Source organism: Nicotiana tomentosiformis, chromosome 8 (assembly GCF_000390325.3).
Source record: "Nicotiana tomentosiformis chromosome 8, ASM39032v3, whole genome shotgun sequence".
NCBI lineage: Eukaryota > Viridiplantae > Streptophyta > Magnoliopsida > Solanales > Solanaceae > Nicotiana > Nicotiana tomentosiformis.
This window is the reverse complement of record NC_090819.1, coordinates 6,618,964-6,635,042: the sequence shown is the minus strand read 5'-3', so window position 1 is coordinate 6,635,042 and position 16,079 is coordinate 6,618,964. Positions and strand designations below refer to the sequence as shown.

The 16,079-nt window shown below is 34.5% G+C and overlaps 2 protein-coding genes across 2 annotated transcripts; one reads left to right on the top strand and one right to left on the bottom strand.

Annotated features, from left to right (window-relative positions):
• Positions 1 to 1,881: 1,881 nt before the first annotated feature.
• LOC104105242 (polyubiquitin) lies at positions 1,882 to 3,775 on the bottom strand. Its single transcript, XM_009613499.3, has 2 exons — positions 3,647 to 3,775; positions 1,882 to 3,193 (listed from the first exon to the last, which is right to left on the bottom strand). Exon 2 carries the CDS (start codon positions 3,191 to 3,193, stop codon positions 2,048 to 2,050), a length of 1,146 nt encoding a protein of 381 aa, XP_009611794.1. The 5' UTR covers positions 3,647 to 3,775; the 3' UTR covers positions 1,882 to 2,047.
• A 2,349-nt stretch (positions 3,776 to 6,124) lies between these two features.
• On the top strand, positions 6,125 to 9,557 carry LOC104105243 (uncharacterized). Its single transcript, XM_009613500.2, has 5 exons — positions 6,125 to 6,285; positions 6,369 to 6,466; positions 6,966 to 7,065; positions 8,533 to 8,715; positions 9,251 to 9,557. Exons 1-5 carry the CDS (start codon positions 6,229 to 6,231, stop codon positions 9,371 to 9,373), a joined length of 561 nt encoding a protein of 186 aa, XP_009611795.1. The 5' UTR covers positions 6,125 to 6,228; the 3' UTR covers positions 9,374 to 9,557.
• The last annotated feature ends 6,522 nt before the right edge of the window (positions 9,558 to 16,079 follow it).

The window sequence follows — 16,079 nt, the reverse complement described above, 5'->3', positions numbered from 1 at the left end:
TGACAAGAAGTTATTACCGAAACTTAAGGGTAAGTTCTACAGAGTGGTGGTCAGACCTACGATGTTGTATGTGACTGAATGTTGACCAGTTAAGATCGCGCAAGTCCAGAAGATGAAGGTAGCAGAGATGATGATGTTGAGATGGATGTGCGGACACACCGAGTTAGATAGGATCAGAAATGCGGTTATCCGCGATAAGGTGGGTGTGGCCCCTATTGAGGATAAGATGCGGGAAGCGCGGCTTAGATGGTTTGGTCATGTGAAGAGGAGGAGCACAAACGCCCCGGTGAAGAGGTGTGAGAGGTTGACATTTGAGGGCCTACAGGGAGATAGAGGTAGGCCAAAGAAGAGGTGATTAGGCAAGTCATGGCGCAACTTCAGCTGACCGAGTACACGACCCTTGATAGGAATGTATGAAGGTCGAGGATTAGGGTAGTAGAGTAGGCAGTCTAGAGTGTTCATAACAGTAGTATTGGCATCCAGTCTCGCTTTCTATTAGTAGTAGTATATTTTTATGACTAACCATTATTTTCTTTCATTGTTGATCACCTTAGTGTCTTGTTGTTTTTATTCTGCTTGGCCCTTCTTGTATATTTTTTCATTAATGTGGTGATATGCTTTCCTGAGCCGAGGGTATATTGGAAACAACCTCTCTATCCTCATAAGGTAGGGGTAAGATTTACGTACATACTACCCTCCCCATACCTCACAATATGGAATAATACTGGGTGTGTTGTTGTAAGTTGTAACTAGTTGCAAGTTACAATAAGGCAAAAAATGAAATGAGGAACCATAAAAATAACAAAGATCAGACTCACAGGTAACCAACAAACCATACCGGGGATGCATGATAATTCAGAAAGGAATTACATAGTACGAGTTAATATAAAGGAAAGCTACAAAAAGAATACAAAAACACACCGATTTACTTTCTTTTTACATAAAATACACAATGGAAAATTTTCTTCGTTTTAGTATTCAAACAGGGCGAAGCATGCCTTAAATGCGTCGAAAAATTACACTGTGTATATAAATAAAATATTAAATTTTAAAGGTGTATAATATATATTGAACACATTCTTTGTCGGTGAATTTTTTTTACAGTCTTCTTTTCGATTATAATTGATAAAATCAACCATTTTGCTACATAAAGAATAATCGATTTGAACAGGCCACATTCTGAAACTTCCAAACCAATAAAAACGGAAATGTCACAATATTTTTTATCCATGGGCGTTCCAGTGGAAATTATGCGCTTGTTACACATTCGAAACTTCTAATCCGCTTGATGATAAATATAGGAGGATGCCAAACTTGGGGGGAAACGGTTGAATGGTCCATATACAAGTGCTATTTCAATTATATGACCCTTTTAATAACATAGATCTTTGTAAAGCCATTTCTTCTATTAGAATTGTAACTTGTACTATTGCCATCAAGATTTATTAGTAGGACATCCCAGAAAAGAAACATCTCTACTTCTAGACAAATATAGACATGGATGTATAGGTTGTTAAGTGTTGCCCACAGCTGAGGTCCTGAACATTGCTCCAGTAGGCAAATTGAGCAATTTAGGTGAAAAAGTCAAAACCGCAGAGCTAAAAACTCAGAGCCGTTTTGGCACCCCCAACATATCATTGACCTCAACACAATCTTATAGGAGAGGGGCTCCAACACATGACAGGAAGCAAAGCTTTATGCCAAAGCAATTACCAAAGAAGAATAGTCTGTCATTTGGATCATCACGTTTGAGATGAAATGCGCAATAGCAGATATCAAGTTTGTAACTACTACACAAGATATCATATCTAACAGCTTAAGACCAAAGTTTGAGATAGTCTTCTCATTGATTGCACAGAAAAAAGGAGTTCAAGACCAACATTTAAACAATAATTAAACTTTATTATTCACAAACAGAGACAAGAGAGAACAAGCCTCCTCGCCTCTTTTGGAAACATAACATGATGACAACCAACAGAAACTACACAAATTGCTAAATCATGAACCAAACAGACCCAAGACACAGACACAGGCACTGACAGAAACTTTAGAAACCACCACGGAGACGTAGGACAAGGTGCAGGGTGGACTCCTTCTGAATGTTGTAATCAGCGAGGGTTCGTCCATCTTCCAATTGCTTTCCCGCAAAGATCAGCCTCTGCTGATCCGGGGGAATACCCTCCTTGTCCTGAATCTTAGCTTTCACATTGTCAATAGTATCAGAACTTTCCACCTCCAAAGTGATGGTTTTCCCGGTCAACGTCTTCACAAAAATCTGCATCCCACCACGAAGACGGAGCACCAAGTGAAGTGTGGATTCCTTCTGGATATTATAATCAGCTAAAGTTCTCCCATCTTCCAACTGCTTACCAGCAAAGATCAACCTCTGCTGGTCTGGTGGGATACCCTCCTTGTCCTGAATCTTAGCCTTAACATTGTCAATAGTATCTGAGCTTTCGACTTCGAGGGTGATAGTCTTCCCAGTGAGTGTTTTAACGAAGATCTGCATCCCACCGCGAAGACGGAGAACCAAGTGAAGGGTAGACTCCTTCTGGATGTTGTAATCAGCGAGGGTTCGGCCGTCTTCAAGTTGCTTTCCGGCAAAGATCAGCCTTTGCTGGTCTGGTGGGATTCCCTCTTTATCCTGGATTTTCGCCTTAACGTTATCAATAGTGTCGGAGCTTTCAACTTCAAGGGTGATTGTTTTCCCGGTTAGGGTTTTGACGAAGATTTGCATACCGCCGCGAAGACGGAGCACCAAGTGGAGAGTGGACTCCTTTTGAATGTTGTAATCGGCGAGAGTTCGGCCGTCTTCCAACTGCTTTCCGGCAAAGATCAACCTCTGCTGATCTGGTGGGATTCCTTCCTTGTCCTGAATCTTCGCCTTAACGTTGTCAATTGTGTCAGAGCTTTCCACTTCAAGGGTAATTGTTTTCCCAGTTAGGGTTTTGACAAAGATTTGCATGCCTCCTCTAAGACGGAGCACCAAGTGAAGGGTCGATTCCTTCTGGATGTTGTAGTCGGCTAGGGTTCTGCCGTCTTCGAGCTGCTTTCCGGCGAAGATCAGCCTTTGCTGGTCCGGTGGGATTCCTTCTTTGTCCTGAATCTTAGCCTTAACGTTGTCAATAGTGTCGGAGCTTTCAACCTCAAGGGTTATGGTCTTTCCAGTTAAGGTTTTAACGAAGATCTGCATCTGTATATACAGAAAAAGTTTCAATCATCAAAATAACAAACGAAAAATTCCAACTTTGTGCAAATACAAATCAATGAACAAAACTAAGATCGATTTTATACTGTATACATAAAAATCAACCAAAATTAGCACACCAATTCAGATCTATGCATATACAAACTACAAAAGGGAAACAATAAAATCAAGACTGAGTTTTTTAACTGTATACACAACAATAACAAATTCAACCAGGTACAACAAAATCAAGGTTGAGTTTTTTTTTTCTCAGTAAAGGGTATTTCAGATCTTAAAATATAGACAGAACAAAATAAACTTACAAAAATTTCAAGTTGGTGTATATATACAGAGCGATTAAACAAATCAAAAATGAGTATTTAGATCCTAAAAATATAGATCGAAATTAAATAAAAGTAGCATAAAATAAGAGGAACAAAAAGAAAGAAGTTAATGTACCTTGAGAAGTGTTTGAAGACGAGAGAAAAATTGAGGAGATATTGAGAATAGAGAAATCAAAGGATGAAGATTTTGGGAACAAAGAGGCTCCTTTTAAAGGTGCAATGGCCGACTTAAGACGAAATTGCCTTATGGATTATCCTATAATAAGGCAACACGTGTCTTGCTTATTTTGTACAGCACCAAACCTACACGCTACTACTTCCTTGTCCTTTCCTTTGAACGGTGGACAAAATTAGGTGCCTTTTGGATAGCAATTTCACATTACATTATTATTATCGTAAAAAATACGGTATATGAAGTATTCTCGTTAGCGCTCTAACGTAGTTAGCCTCGTCATATACAAGTATTAACTGATAATTCTACGGTTCAAATATATGATTTATATATTATACAGAAATAATTTTATTATTATTCCAAAAATAATTTACCTTAACATAATTTATTTTGCCGCTCAAAACTAACACGCAACCACACGAATACAACTTTACTATCGGTCCTTAGGCTTTCCTTGCTTTGTGGTCAAGGAGAAGAATATTAATCCAAATATCTCATTTTTAATGTAACGCAATTATTGGATGAAAGAAAAAAAGTAAATAAAAATATCAGTTGCACAATTATCTAAGAGTCCAAATATCTCATTTTCAATGATCTTCACCTTGAATTACATTATTACATCTATTTCCAAGCAGGAATGGTGACATGATGATGCTTATAGAGTATTTATCGGTCGGTTATGTACGATATTTAGATATTTCGCTTTAGTATTTTTGGTATTCGATTTTTTAAAATACAATATCAATATCGTACCTAATTAAATTCGGTATGGTGCGGTTTCTCTTTTCGGTTTCGATTTATTCGGTTTGGTAACTTTGATTTATTCGGTTTGAATACTAACTAGTGCATATAGTCATAGACTGTAATATTCTAAATTAAAGTACTCAAAAGTACAAACCTAAAAATATTTATTGACAAAAGGTTTGTCCAAACTAGCAAATATCAACCCAAAGAAAAAACTGTACATAAAAGAATAAATTTGATCATTAGAAATGTCTTGTTACTTGCTTAGAGTTATTTGATAAACTTAGAAAATAAAGGAAAGTAAAATTTTAGATTTTTATATTTATGTTATAATTAATAATATGTGTATTGTGTAATATATCATATATTTCGGTACAGTATCGGTATTTCGGTATTTCATTTTAAAATATCAAATATCATACATAATACCAATATTTTTTAAAACTTAAACCAAATACCATATCGAATACCAAATACCAAAATTTTCGGTTTCGGTGCGTTAATTCGGTATTTACCAAATTATGCACAACCCTAGATGTTACCCTCCTTTTACAATGGTGACATTTCTTCATTTTTAACGTAATGTTCACAAATTTATTATTTACCCAGATTTTCATATTAGTCATCCGTTAAAAAAAATGAATTTATTTCTGTTCAAATAACTATCACTTTATTAAAATCAAATGGCATAATACATAAATAGATATGAGAAAATTAAATGGTTTACCGATAATTTATGTCAACGTTAAGTGTGTATCTAAGTGTTATGCCTAATTAATTTAAAAATTTAAGTTATATATACGGTCGAAACTTTTACACTATCTAGTCATCTTTATATATTGTAGAAGATTATCTATCTTATATTAAGAAATTTATATATAAATATCCTTTGAATAATCTAGTAAAATAAAAAATTGTTTACATTACGGTGGTGTAACCTAAACGCTTTTTAATATAGTGTGCAACATCAAATTCTTAACACTCTCTCCAAATAAGTGATGCTTGCTAAGTTAGTAAAAATACCCCTACATACGACCGTTATGTCCTGGGTTCGAGTCACAGTGAACGGGAAGTGTGAAAATATTATAAATTCTCATAATTTGAAAGTTTTATTTTATTTTATTTAAAAAAAAAACACTATCTCCACGTGTCAACTCGACCATAAAAAGAAAACTGAGATTTAGGAACCATAGATTTTTTTCAATTTGTTTTTGGTAAATACATGTTTGTTCATAAATTTTATATTTTGTCAAATTCTCAAAATCCAAAACCCCCCAAAATATTACTATTATATATATATTTTTTAAATTGTCCCAAACTTTGTATTTTATTAAAGAACCCATTATTTATTATTTTGTAACAATATTGCATCGTCTTCTCGGTAATACGATAATGTATTATGTAGTTTATTATAAAAATAATAATTTTGTTCTAATGTTTTTAATGTTTTGTGATAATGATAATGAATGTTATTGATGAAGTCACTATGAGGTATTTATAATAGTTTTTAGAACTTGCGGGTATAAGTCATATTTTATGTTTTTTCTTAAAAACTGATGTACAAATAATTTTTCATGTTCAAACTAAATTTCATCCGAATTAAATTTTACAAATCAAATTTGAAAATCTACTGCCAAACGGTGCCTTAGTTCCCGGGTTTTAATCCAATCGGGCCTAGCCTGTTTTTACTGCTAAGCATCAGTATTTTCTTCTACAGTCTTAACTTCTAAGCTGGCTCAGACATAAATCGATCGGAAAATAAGCAAATCTCAGAGGCTCACATGGCTCCCGTTGCTCCCAGATCCGGCGATGCCATTTTCGCTAACGTTGAACGAGTGGTATTCTAAAAATCTCGATTTTATTTAATTTATTGTTGAATTTAGTAATAAATGTTACACTAATTTTGTGATTTTTTCAACAGAACGCTGAACTTTTCACCCTAACGTACGGTGCGATCGTGAGGCAATTGCTTACCGATCTGGAGGAGGTCGAAGAGGTCAACAAACAGCTTGATCAAATGTAAATCCTTTCCCTAGTTCTTCTCACCGTTCCAATTTATGTGGCTTAGATTGACTCGCTACAGTGTTTAAGGAAAAAAAAGGAAGCTTTTTTTCAACTTGCGCTCTTAAATATATCATTAACATTTGTGTGGTTATAAAAACGTCTTAGTTTAAAATTGAATTATTTTTAAATTTAGAAAACTGTCATTTTGGAATGGACTAATAAGGAAATAATATCACATAAATTGAGATGGAGGGAGTAGTCTTCTGTTAGTGTTCATAGAATTTTCGGTTGAACTCCACCTATGTGATCCGAAGTCCATATAAATGAGGGGAGTTACGACCGGAGTAATAATGATGAATCCTCTGAATGAACCCCGAGGATTCATATCGCTGACTCTAACCAGAATTGAGGTATCACTGATATTGATATTGATTGGAATTATCAGTGGCAATTCAGTTTAATTTTATTGGCCAAGAAGTATAAACTAATTTTGAGAGGTTTAACTGAATTGCAGGGGTTATAACATTGGAATTCGGCTCATTGATGAGTTTCTGGCAAAATCTAACGTCTCTAGGTGTATCGATTTCAAGGAAACAGCTGAAGTCATTGCCAAGGTCTCTCTCCTCCTCCAAATTGCATTTCATTTAATTGTGTGTTGGTTTAGTAACGGAGTTCCAGTTTTGTTTTGAATAGTAGTTCTGAAATCCTACGCGTGCCAGTAGCCAATACAAAGCAGAAGGAATAATATGGATGTATCAATTTTACAATCGTGTTGGAGGTTAATGTGGCAGTAGATTGAATTGAAATAAGATTGAGACAAAAGTTTGAACACAATGCATCTAGTTCTGGAAGCTGCACTATGATGCTTCATGCCAAAATATCATTTTACTCAAAATAGTCTTTTAGCAGTCAGACCTGAACAAGAAAGTATAGAGAAAATTTGGTCATGTTGTTTGTACCCACTTGGAGTTTCTATACAACTGAATAACCTCTTCTTTATTTCCTCTATCAAAGGGGGTCATGTAAATGGTACGTAAAGTGAAACGAAAATGCATAACAGGACATCTAAATTGTACAAAAAATAGATCTTCACTTTTGCAAGTATCTATATGGTGCAGAAGCAAAGAGATGATCAGATTAGCAAAGAAGATGTAAACACACAGCATAGCACGATGTTTTTTTTCCTTTTGAAGAGAAAGACTTGTGCCAACATTTTTCTTCATTCTTTTCAAAGTTGAGAAATATAATTAACCAGAACAAATGTAAAAAGCTATGAGAGCAAGGGAGGGGGGAGGGATGGAGACGATCTGAGGGGAGGGTTTCCTAGAGGGGGTGTGGGAGGGTCACGCATTTTCTCTAGGGTTCTACAGAAGAAGAAGTAGAAGAAGAGAGAATAGATGGAGATAGGGTAAATAGAAAATGAGAGAAAGGCTGGTCGTTCTTTTCCCCTTGTTTAGAGGGATTGTTGTTACCCCTAGGATATGATAATGATGGATTTTTAGATAAATTTTATTCCTAGCTAATTCTTGACATAGTGAACGCCTAATAAGGCTGGATAAGTTTTCTGGACCTCAATACATTCCAAATGTATTACTATGTGTGTAACCAGCAACGTTCCCTTTACACTTTGGTTTGCAATAGGAGATTGACGGTGTGCATGTCTACAAACATACATACATACATACATAAAGTATGCAGCAGGAGGTAGTAATTGCTTCTATCTCTAGCTCCTCTTCCCTTCGTTATGTGGGGAAGTTTGTCTTTCGGATGTTTGAGTAAGTTGGGAATAAACCTCCTAGTTGATTTCTGGGTTGAGCAGAGTATATTGTAGTTTCACTGCCAGTATTCATGGTAGTGAGCAGAATATCCAGTTGTTCTACTTATTAAAAAAAAAAAAGGAAAAAGAATATCATGTTGTTTCTATGTCATATGTTTAGCTGAGCACCTCAGCCTATAACTTCCCATCATATTCTCAAGTTCATTTTCTTTATAGTACACTCTTAGTTAATCTTCCTTTTAAAAAGTCTATGCTGAAATTCTTGATTTAAGAAACATGATTTCTTGCTGCTCGTAATGAACAGGTTGGTCTCAAAATGTTCCTCGGTGTCACAGCAACTGTGGGCAACTGGGATGCTGAGGGAACAACGTGCAGTTTGATTTTGGAGGACAACCCCTTGGTAGACTTTGTTGAGCTTCCCGATACTTGTCAAGGTCTATATTACTGTAACATCTTAAGTGGAGTAATCAGAGGAGCATTAGAGATGGTGAGCTTCACCCTTCTATAGCATCTGCTAATTATCAATGTCTTCTTGTGCACAATATACATGCTTTGTGATAGAAGAAGAAAGCTGTTATAGATGTAGACATGCGCACGTCCTGATTTATTGTCAAGTTATAGTAGATGTCACCAAAGCCCTGTCCTTCCGACTGGAACGGCAACTAGTGTGCAAATGAAAGGGTGTTTTTCCCATACGGAAATATTATGGAGTGTTGTTGCGCTGTTTCCCTTTTGCTTTCCTTATTCCTCGTATGTTTCATATCATACTAAACTCAGATGAGTTTTCATTTTCCAATGTTGCAGTCTCCCTCATAATCTATCTTAAATGACTCCCCTTAGTCCATTGGCAATTGTTAGGTTTAGTAGGAAACTTACTGTGGGATATGAGAAGCAAAAATGTACTCTTTAATCTCCCGCAGCAAGGGTGGACAAGTATTAAGAACAGATGAAATTGGGAGTGTTGCATATATATTAGCTAATTGTTGGAACACCAAATTTATCTGCATTTGCCCCATGTTCAGGTGTCAATGAAAACAGAAGTCACATGGATCCGTGATATGCTTAGAGGGGATGATGCATTCGAGTTGCAGCTGAAACTTCTGAAGCAAGTTCCTGAGGAATATCCATACAAAGATGACGAGTAACTGCTGAAACTTACGAATTTTGTATTGCTCCTTTTGTTTGATCTTAAAACATTTTGTGCTTCCTCTCTATGTGATCTAGAAATATTAAGCTCCCTAAACCCTCCATTGTGATAAAACATTTCTTTGTAGTGTTACACTGTAACTTATGATGTTAATGATTAGCTATCCAGAATATCTTTATTCATCCTCTTGCGCCTCTTAAGTTCTTTTTTCTTCTTCTGCTCTTTCCTTTTGTGAGTCCGATTTCCATTGGTGTTTTAGAGGAACTATATTAATTTTCCAAGTACTCATTGAAGTGGAGAATCTGGTTTGAAGAAAAGAATTTACACTCTCTTTAGACATTGTTGAGCAGCAGTACACATGTGTCGTGCCTTACACATGCTACTTTTTATTTGTTTGCCGATGCATTGGTGGGTCAATTGTTTTGAATTTTGTCTTGAAATTTCTTGTAGAGTTGGTCTTAAACCAATGAGGTGCAAGATATGTGTAGAACGAAACATATTGTATGATTGTGCATGAATATTTACTCTATATGTACCAAAATATGAATATAATCAATCCTCTCTATAACAACCTCGTTGTTATTATACACCCAAGGGTGGCAAGTGGGCCGGTCCAGGCCCGAGACCACGGGCTAAACGGGCCAGGACCGTTTGGCTCGGTTTTAGCAGGCCTGAGCCGGTCTCGTGGACCGGTCCTATGAGTTGGGCCCGTCAGGCCCGGGACCGGCCCGGTCCCTTAGCGGGCCAAATGGTCCCAACGGATTTTTTTTTTTTAAAAAAAAAAATAGTCGTTGGGCTGTCAAAAATAGCCGTTGGCTATTTATAAAATAGCCATTTAACCCCCCTCAACTTTGTTTTAATTCTAAACTTTTTATAATTACACTTTTTCCCTATTTTCAACTACAAATACTCCATCATTCTTTCATTTTTTCTTATAAAATTATCAATCTATCACAATCTCTATCTAATTTTCTTCTATAATTGCTACTATTGCTTACTTTATTGTTACAATTTGTGAAATAATTGTGAAGTTGGTGAATTGAAGTTTTCAACGATAATCAATTTCCAACAAGTTGTTCGTCAATTCGGTAAACTCATTCTAACTCTTAAGTTTTAATATTATAATTTTGTTTGTTTTATTTATTTTCTATTACTTTATTAATTAAGATGGCTTCCTTAAAAAAACTTTTTGGTAAAAATTAGGGAAAATCCAAGAGTGACGAATGTAGTGCTCAATCTGTCCCCCCTGCCCCGGGCTCCCCGAACCAAACTCCGTATACGTCTTACACCTGATATTCTTGATAGCGATAATAGTTTATTACAATTTACTGAAAGTCAATTTTGCCATAATATTAGATCTGGTGAACAATTAGACCATGAATTAATGAATGCTCTTTATTCTAATCCAACTATTGATGAAAATGACGACGAGGAAATAGATTTTGATGAAACTCAACCGGATGATGATACACCAACTAGTCATGCTCCTGATGTTAACCCAACTAGTGGTAACCCTGCTAATCCAAATGATGTCCCATTTGATACTCCTGTTACTACCCCTACTTTTTCTAGACAACCTAGCAAACGGACGGAAACATCTCCCGTTTGGCCATTTTTTACTCAACTAATTCCAGAAAATAAGGCTAAGTGTAAAACTTGTGGCACGGAGTTAGTTTTTAAATATTTTGGATCGCGGGGGGACGGGGGGGGGGGAACTTTGACTAGATACATAATGAAACACCCTCAAGATAAAGTGAGATATCTTCGTCTGAAAGCTTTGGCCGAGTGGAAAAGTCTACCTACTCCTAGTCAGGTTGACCCTAGTACCGGTTCAAATTAATTTCAACCGGGAATTAACACTGTTACCAGTGATATTTTATATTATGATTCAAAAAAAGATGGGGAAGAATTGGCAAAAATGGTAATTGTTATGTGTTTACCCTATAGTTTTCCTTCTGATCCTAACTTTGTGCATTATATTAGAATTTTTTTTAATCCTACTTATAAAGGTTTTCCTCGCACAACCGTAAAGAGCGATATTTATAAATATAAACATGAATATGAACAATATTTGCGCTGTTTATTTACTTATATAAATTGTCGTGTTGCTATTACAACTGATATTGGTAGAAGTGGTAACCACTGTGATTACCTTACTGTTACCAGTCATTGGATTGATGAGGATTGGATAATACAAAAGCGCATTATTTCTTATAGAATAATTAATTCACGTCACACAAGACAGTTTATTGCTAGCACAGTTACAAATATTTGTATATATTTTTGCATTAGTGATAAAATAATGTCAATTTCAATGGATAATGCTACTAGTAACACAAATGCTATAGCCTTGCTTACCACTACGCTAAATCCTATATTTAGTGATATTTTTCATGTTAGATGTATTTGTCATATTTACCATTTAATTGTGGGTGATGGTATGAGAATTTTAAATATTGAAATTGAAAAGGTTAAAATGGCTCTTAACTGGTTTTTTATTCAAACCGTAGAAGTAGACTTAAAGAATATTTTAAAAGATGCGATGAATTTGGCCTAAGAGAAAGAAAGGTTCCTAAACCTTGTCCAACTATATGGAATTACATGTATGAAAGTTTGGTTGTTGCATATGAATATAGAAACCCCATAAACTCAACATTTAATGCACATGTAAGTGATGATGATGAGCACCTTACAAATGGGGATTGGGCTAATGTTAAAATACTTGTAGAATTTTTTTTAAAATTTCATATTGCTACAAATGAATTTTTTGGGCAATATTATCCTACTATTTCTAACTGTTTAGTTTATATTGCAGAACTTGTAAATTTGTTTGCTCATTTTTCAGAGGGTGGGGAAATTTATAAACTTGCTATTGATTCTATGAGAAAAAAGTTTAAAAAATATTTTTCCCTATTCCCCCTATTTATGGTGTTTCTGCTTTGTTAAATCCTTGTATGAAATTAGGAGGTCCTCATTTTTTTATATGAAACTGTTTATAATGGTTTAGCACTTAAAGATTAGGAATTGTCTCAACTTCCGGAAACAATAGCCTCAATTAGAATAAATGCTCAAACTATTTTTAATACTTATCAAGTTGCATTACATCATGCTAGACCAAATGTTCCAACTCATTCTTCTTCTGATTCTCAATCATCTAAAAGAACTGCGGGAGTAAGAGCACTTAGTGCTTGGGCGGGGTTTAGGGGTTCTCAAGGTTCTAGTAGTAGTGATTTTTCACAACTAAATGAGCTTGAAGTTTATTTGTCGTAGGGAATTGAGGAAGTGAATCCCGACGGTTCCTTTAATCTTTTGGAATGATGAAAGGACAAAGAAAAACACTTTCTGATTCTTTCAAGGATGGCCCGAGACATTTTAACTATTCAAGCTTCAATAGTGGCATCAGAGAGCGCTTTCAGTCAAGCAAGACTTCAACTCGGTGATTATAGAGCGTCTATGAGGGAGAGTTTGGAAAAATCAATACTTTTCAGAGATTGGATCCGGTCGGAAAGAAGAAATTTTGGACTTGCTGAATCACAACCAGATGAAGACGAAGCTTACGAAGAAATGCTAGCTGAACTTGCGGAGGATGTTGCTTCGTTCGGAAGTGGCGATGACCAAGCAACTTTTCCGCCACCACCAACGAAAATTCCCCTCCGGACCTTGATAGATTTATAAAGTTTGTAAGAGATACCATGTAACTTGTATGAACAAAAATTAGTATGTATTATGTAACTTATATTTTGGCACATCTTGATTAGTTTCTTTTTCTTCTCAATGGTGGTATTAGCACCTTGTTGTGCTCATTCCATAGGGGGATGAATACTAAGAAAGATATTGTCATATTTTTTTAATGCTATAATAAAATTACAAGGCATATCTCTTTACAATATTTTTGTCTTTAGACTTAGATATTATTATACATTTAATATATATACTATACTATACTATATATACATCTTATATATAGTATATAAACTGCATATATAGCTTATCGAATATAACTTATATATATACTATACTATACTATATATATATATATATATATATATATATATATATATATATATATACATTTAATATATATACTATACTATATATACATCTTATATACTATATATATTCGATATTAAATATTGAATATTAAAATTTAGGATGTTAAATAAAATTTAGGTCACAATTCTATAATAAAATTTATAAAGCATTGCCTTAGATATTTTTTTTAACATCCTTTTGTCTTTAATATCTATTTTTTTTTTAAAAAAAAAAATATATGTTGGGCCCACTTCGCCCGCGGGCCGGGACCAAACGATCCCGGACCGGTCCATACAAAAAGCCCACTTGGCCCGTTTAATTTGGGGCCGGCCCACTTGGCCCGTTTAGGCTCGGGACCGGCCCACTTGCGAGCCTTATATACACCTATAATAATATTTCATATTTAGATATTTTTTGGCTGTTATAGAGAAAAATTATCCAAATATCAATTATTTTTTCTTTTTTAATGTTACATATAAAAGATAAAGAAAATTATTTAAATTTAAAATCTCAAAAGATATGCATATTGCATATTTCCCTAGTTAAATATTGAAAAAAGTTAATACATTATTAATAAATTCATAACTAAATGTATAAAGATTTAAATTCTAAGGCAGACATTTTAAAACTACCTAGAAAAATAAATTCTTTCAAGATTGATGGAATAACTTTGTAATTGTAGCTTATTTCGTAAATTTCATTCTCTTACTAGCGAAATAACACTTGAATTGGCGAAAATTCATGTCCAAAGTTTCAGCAAAAAGGTATCCAATAGCTTTCCTTTGAAGACAAACTAAGAGCTTAACAATTAAATTTTCTTTTTAAATATTTTTTGAAATTTGTCTAATGAAAAAGATATCATGTGCAAATCTTATATCTTATGCAAGATAGAAACTTTGTTTAATGAAAAAGATTGTGCGCATATTTTTAGAATTACTATTAGTAATCTTAAAGATTCTATATGGCTGTTATAGATGAGTAATTTTACAAAGAGCGTTCAGTTATAAATATGGTTGTGAGCTTATAGGTAAAAAACTGTTATAGAGAGGTAAAATATAACTTAAAATTCGTTCTGAGAAAAACTTGGCTTTTATAGTAAATGATTGTTATGTAGGGATGATGTTATAAAAAAGTCTGACTGTATTTACTATTTATTATTTAATCTGAGTACAAGATCCATACGTACACTAGTTTCAAATTTTTGTCATAAAAAAATTCTGTAGTTTCTAGTCTGTAGTCCGTGGCTCGTAATTGAGATTTTACAAATGCTCTCTTGACTTTTAACCTATGTTACTTGACTCTCCAAAAATGCTATCGCACCTGTGTCAGATTTTTCAAAGATGCACTATTTTTGGGGACCTGACACACCCGATGACATTTTTGAAGAGTTCGAGCAATATAGCTTTTAACCTTCGTACTTAATGTTCCCGAATCTGAGGTATATCATTTGTTTCGTAGTATTTGCATATTCGAATGGAACGTTTGGTCAAACAGATAAGTGTAGCATTGCCAAAGTTTAAATAAGGCAGTGCATTTATTCAAATTTCAAGTTTTGAACTTCATTGGTTTTTCCATTTGCCCTATATATGTATGTATTTATCGTTGTAATATCTCAGATAACAATCACATTGTTATAAAATAAATACTGTAAAGTAAAGAAACCGAAGACAAGTATAGAGAGATTGATATATTATTCAACTTCAAACTGTTGTATATAATGAACTGAAAATTCCTCTATTTATAGAAGAAAGGAAGCAGCTGCGAGGCTTTTCAGGAAGCAACTACGAGGTTTTTCTTGAGCTGCTTGTAGGTTGTCTGCATGAGTTGCTTGCAACCTGCCTGTTTAATAAGAAACTGCTGCAAATCATTTCATTGAGTTGCTTGCAACCTGCCTGCATCAGTTGCTTGTAGATAAACTTCAATAGAGTACCAAATGAATAATCTTCTTCAGGAAGATTATCTATAGCAGAGTAATAAATGGACATCTACAATATAACTATTTTCATAACACTCCTCCTTGGATGTTCATTAAAAGATATTGTGCCTCGTTAAAACCTTACTAGAAAAAATCCATTGGGAAAAATCCTAGTGAAGGAAAAAGAGTACACATATTTAGTGATACACAATTCTAGCTGCCTCATTAAAAATATTATAAGGAAAACACTGTGGGAAAAACCTTAGTAAGGGAAAAAGAGTACAACGCGTATTTTACTCCCCTTGATGAAAATCTTGTTTCAAATATTTGAGTCTCCGCATTCCAATCTTGTATACCATCTTCTCAAAAGTTAAAGTTGGCAAAGATTTAGTGAACAAATCTGCTGGATTGTCACTTGAACGAATTTTTTGCACATCAATGTCACCATTTTTCTGAAGATCATGTGTGTAGAATAATTTTGGTGAAATGTGCTTCGTTCTATCTCCTTTTATAAATCCTTCCTTTAATTGGGCTATGCATGCACCATTGTCTTCGTATAAAATTATGGATCTTTTATCACATTCCAAACCACATTTTTCTTGAATATAATGAATCACCGATCTCAATCATACACATTCCCTACTTGCTTCATGAATAACTATTATCTCAGCATTATTTGAAACAGTAGCAACAATTGATTGCTTTGTGGAGCGTCATGATATGATAGTACATCCACATGTAAACACGTATCCGGTTT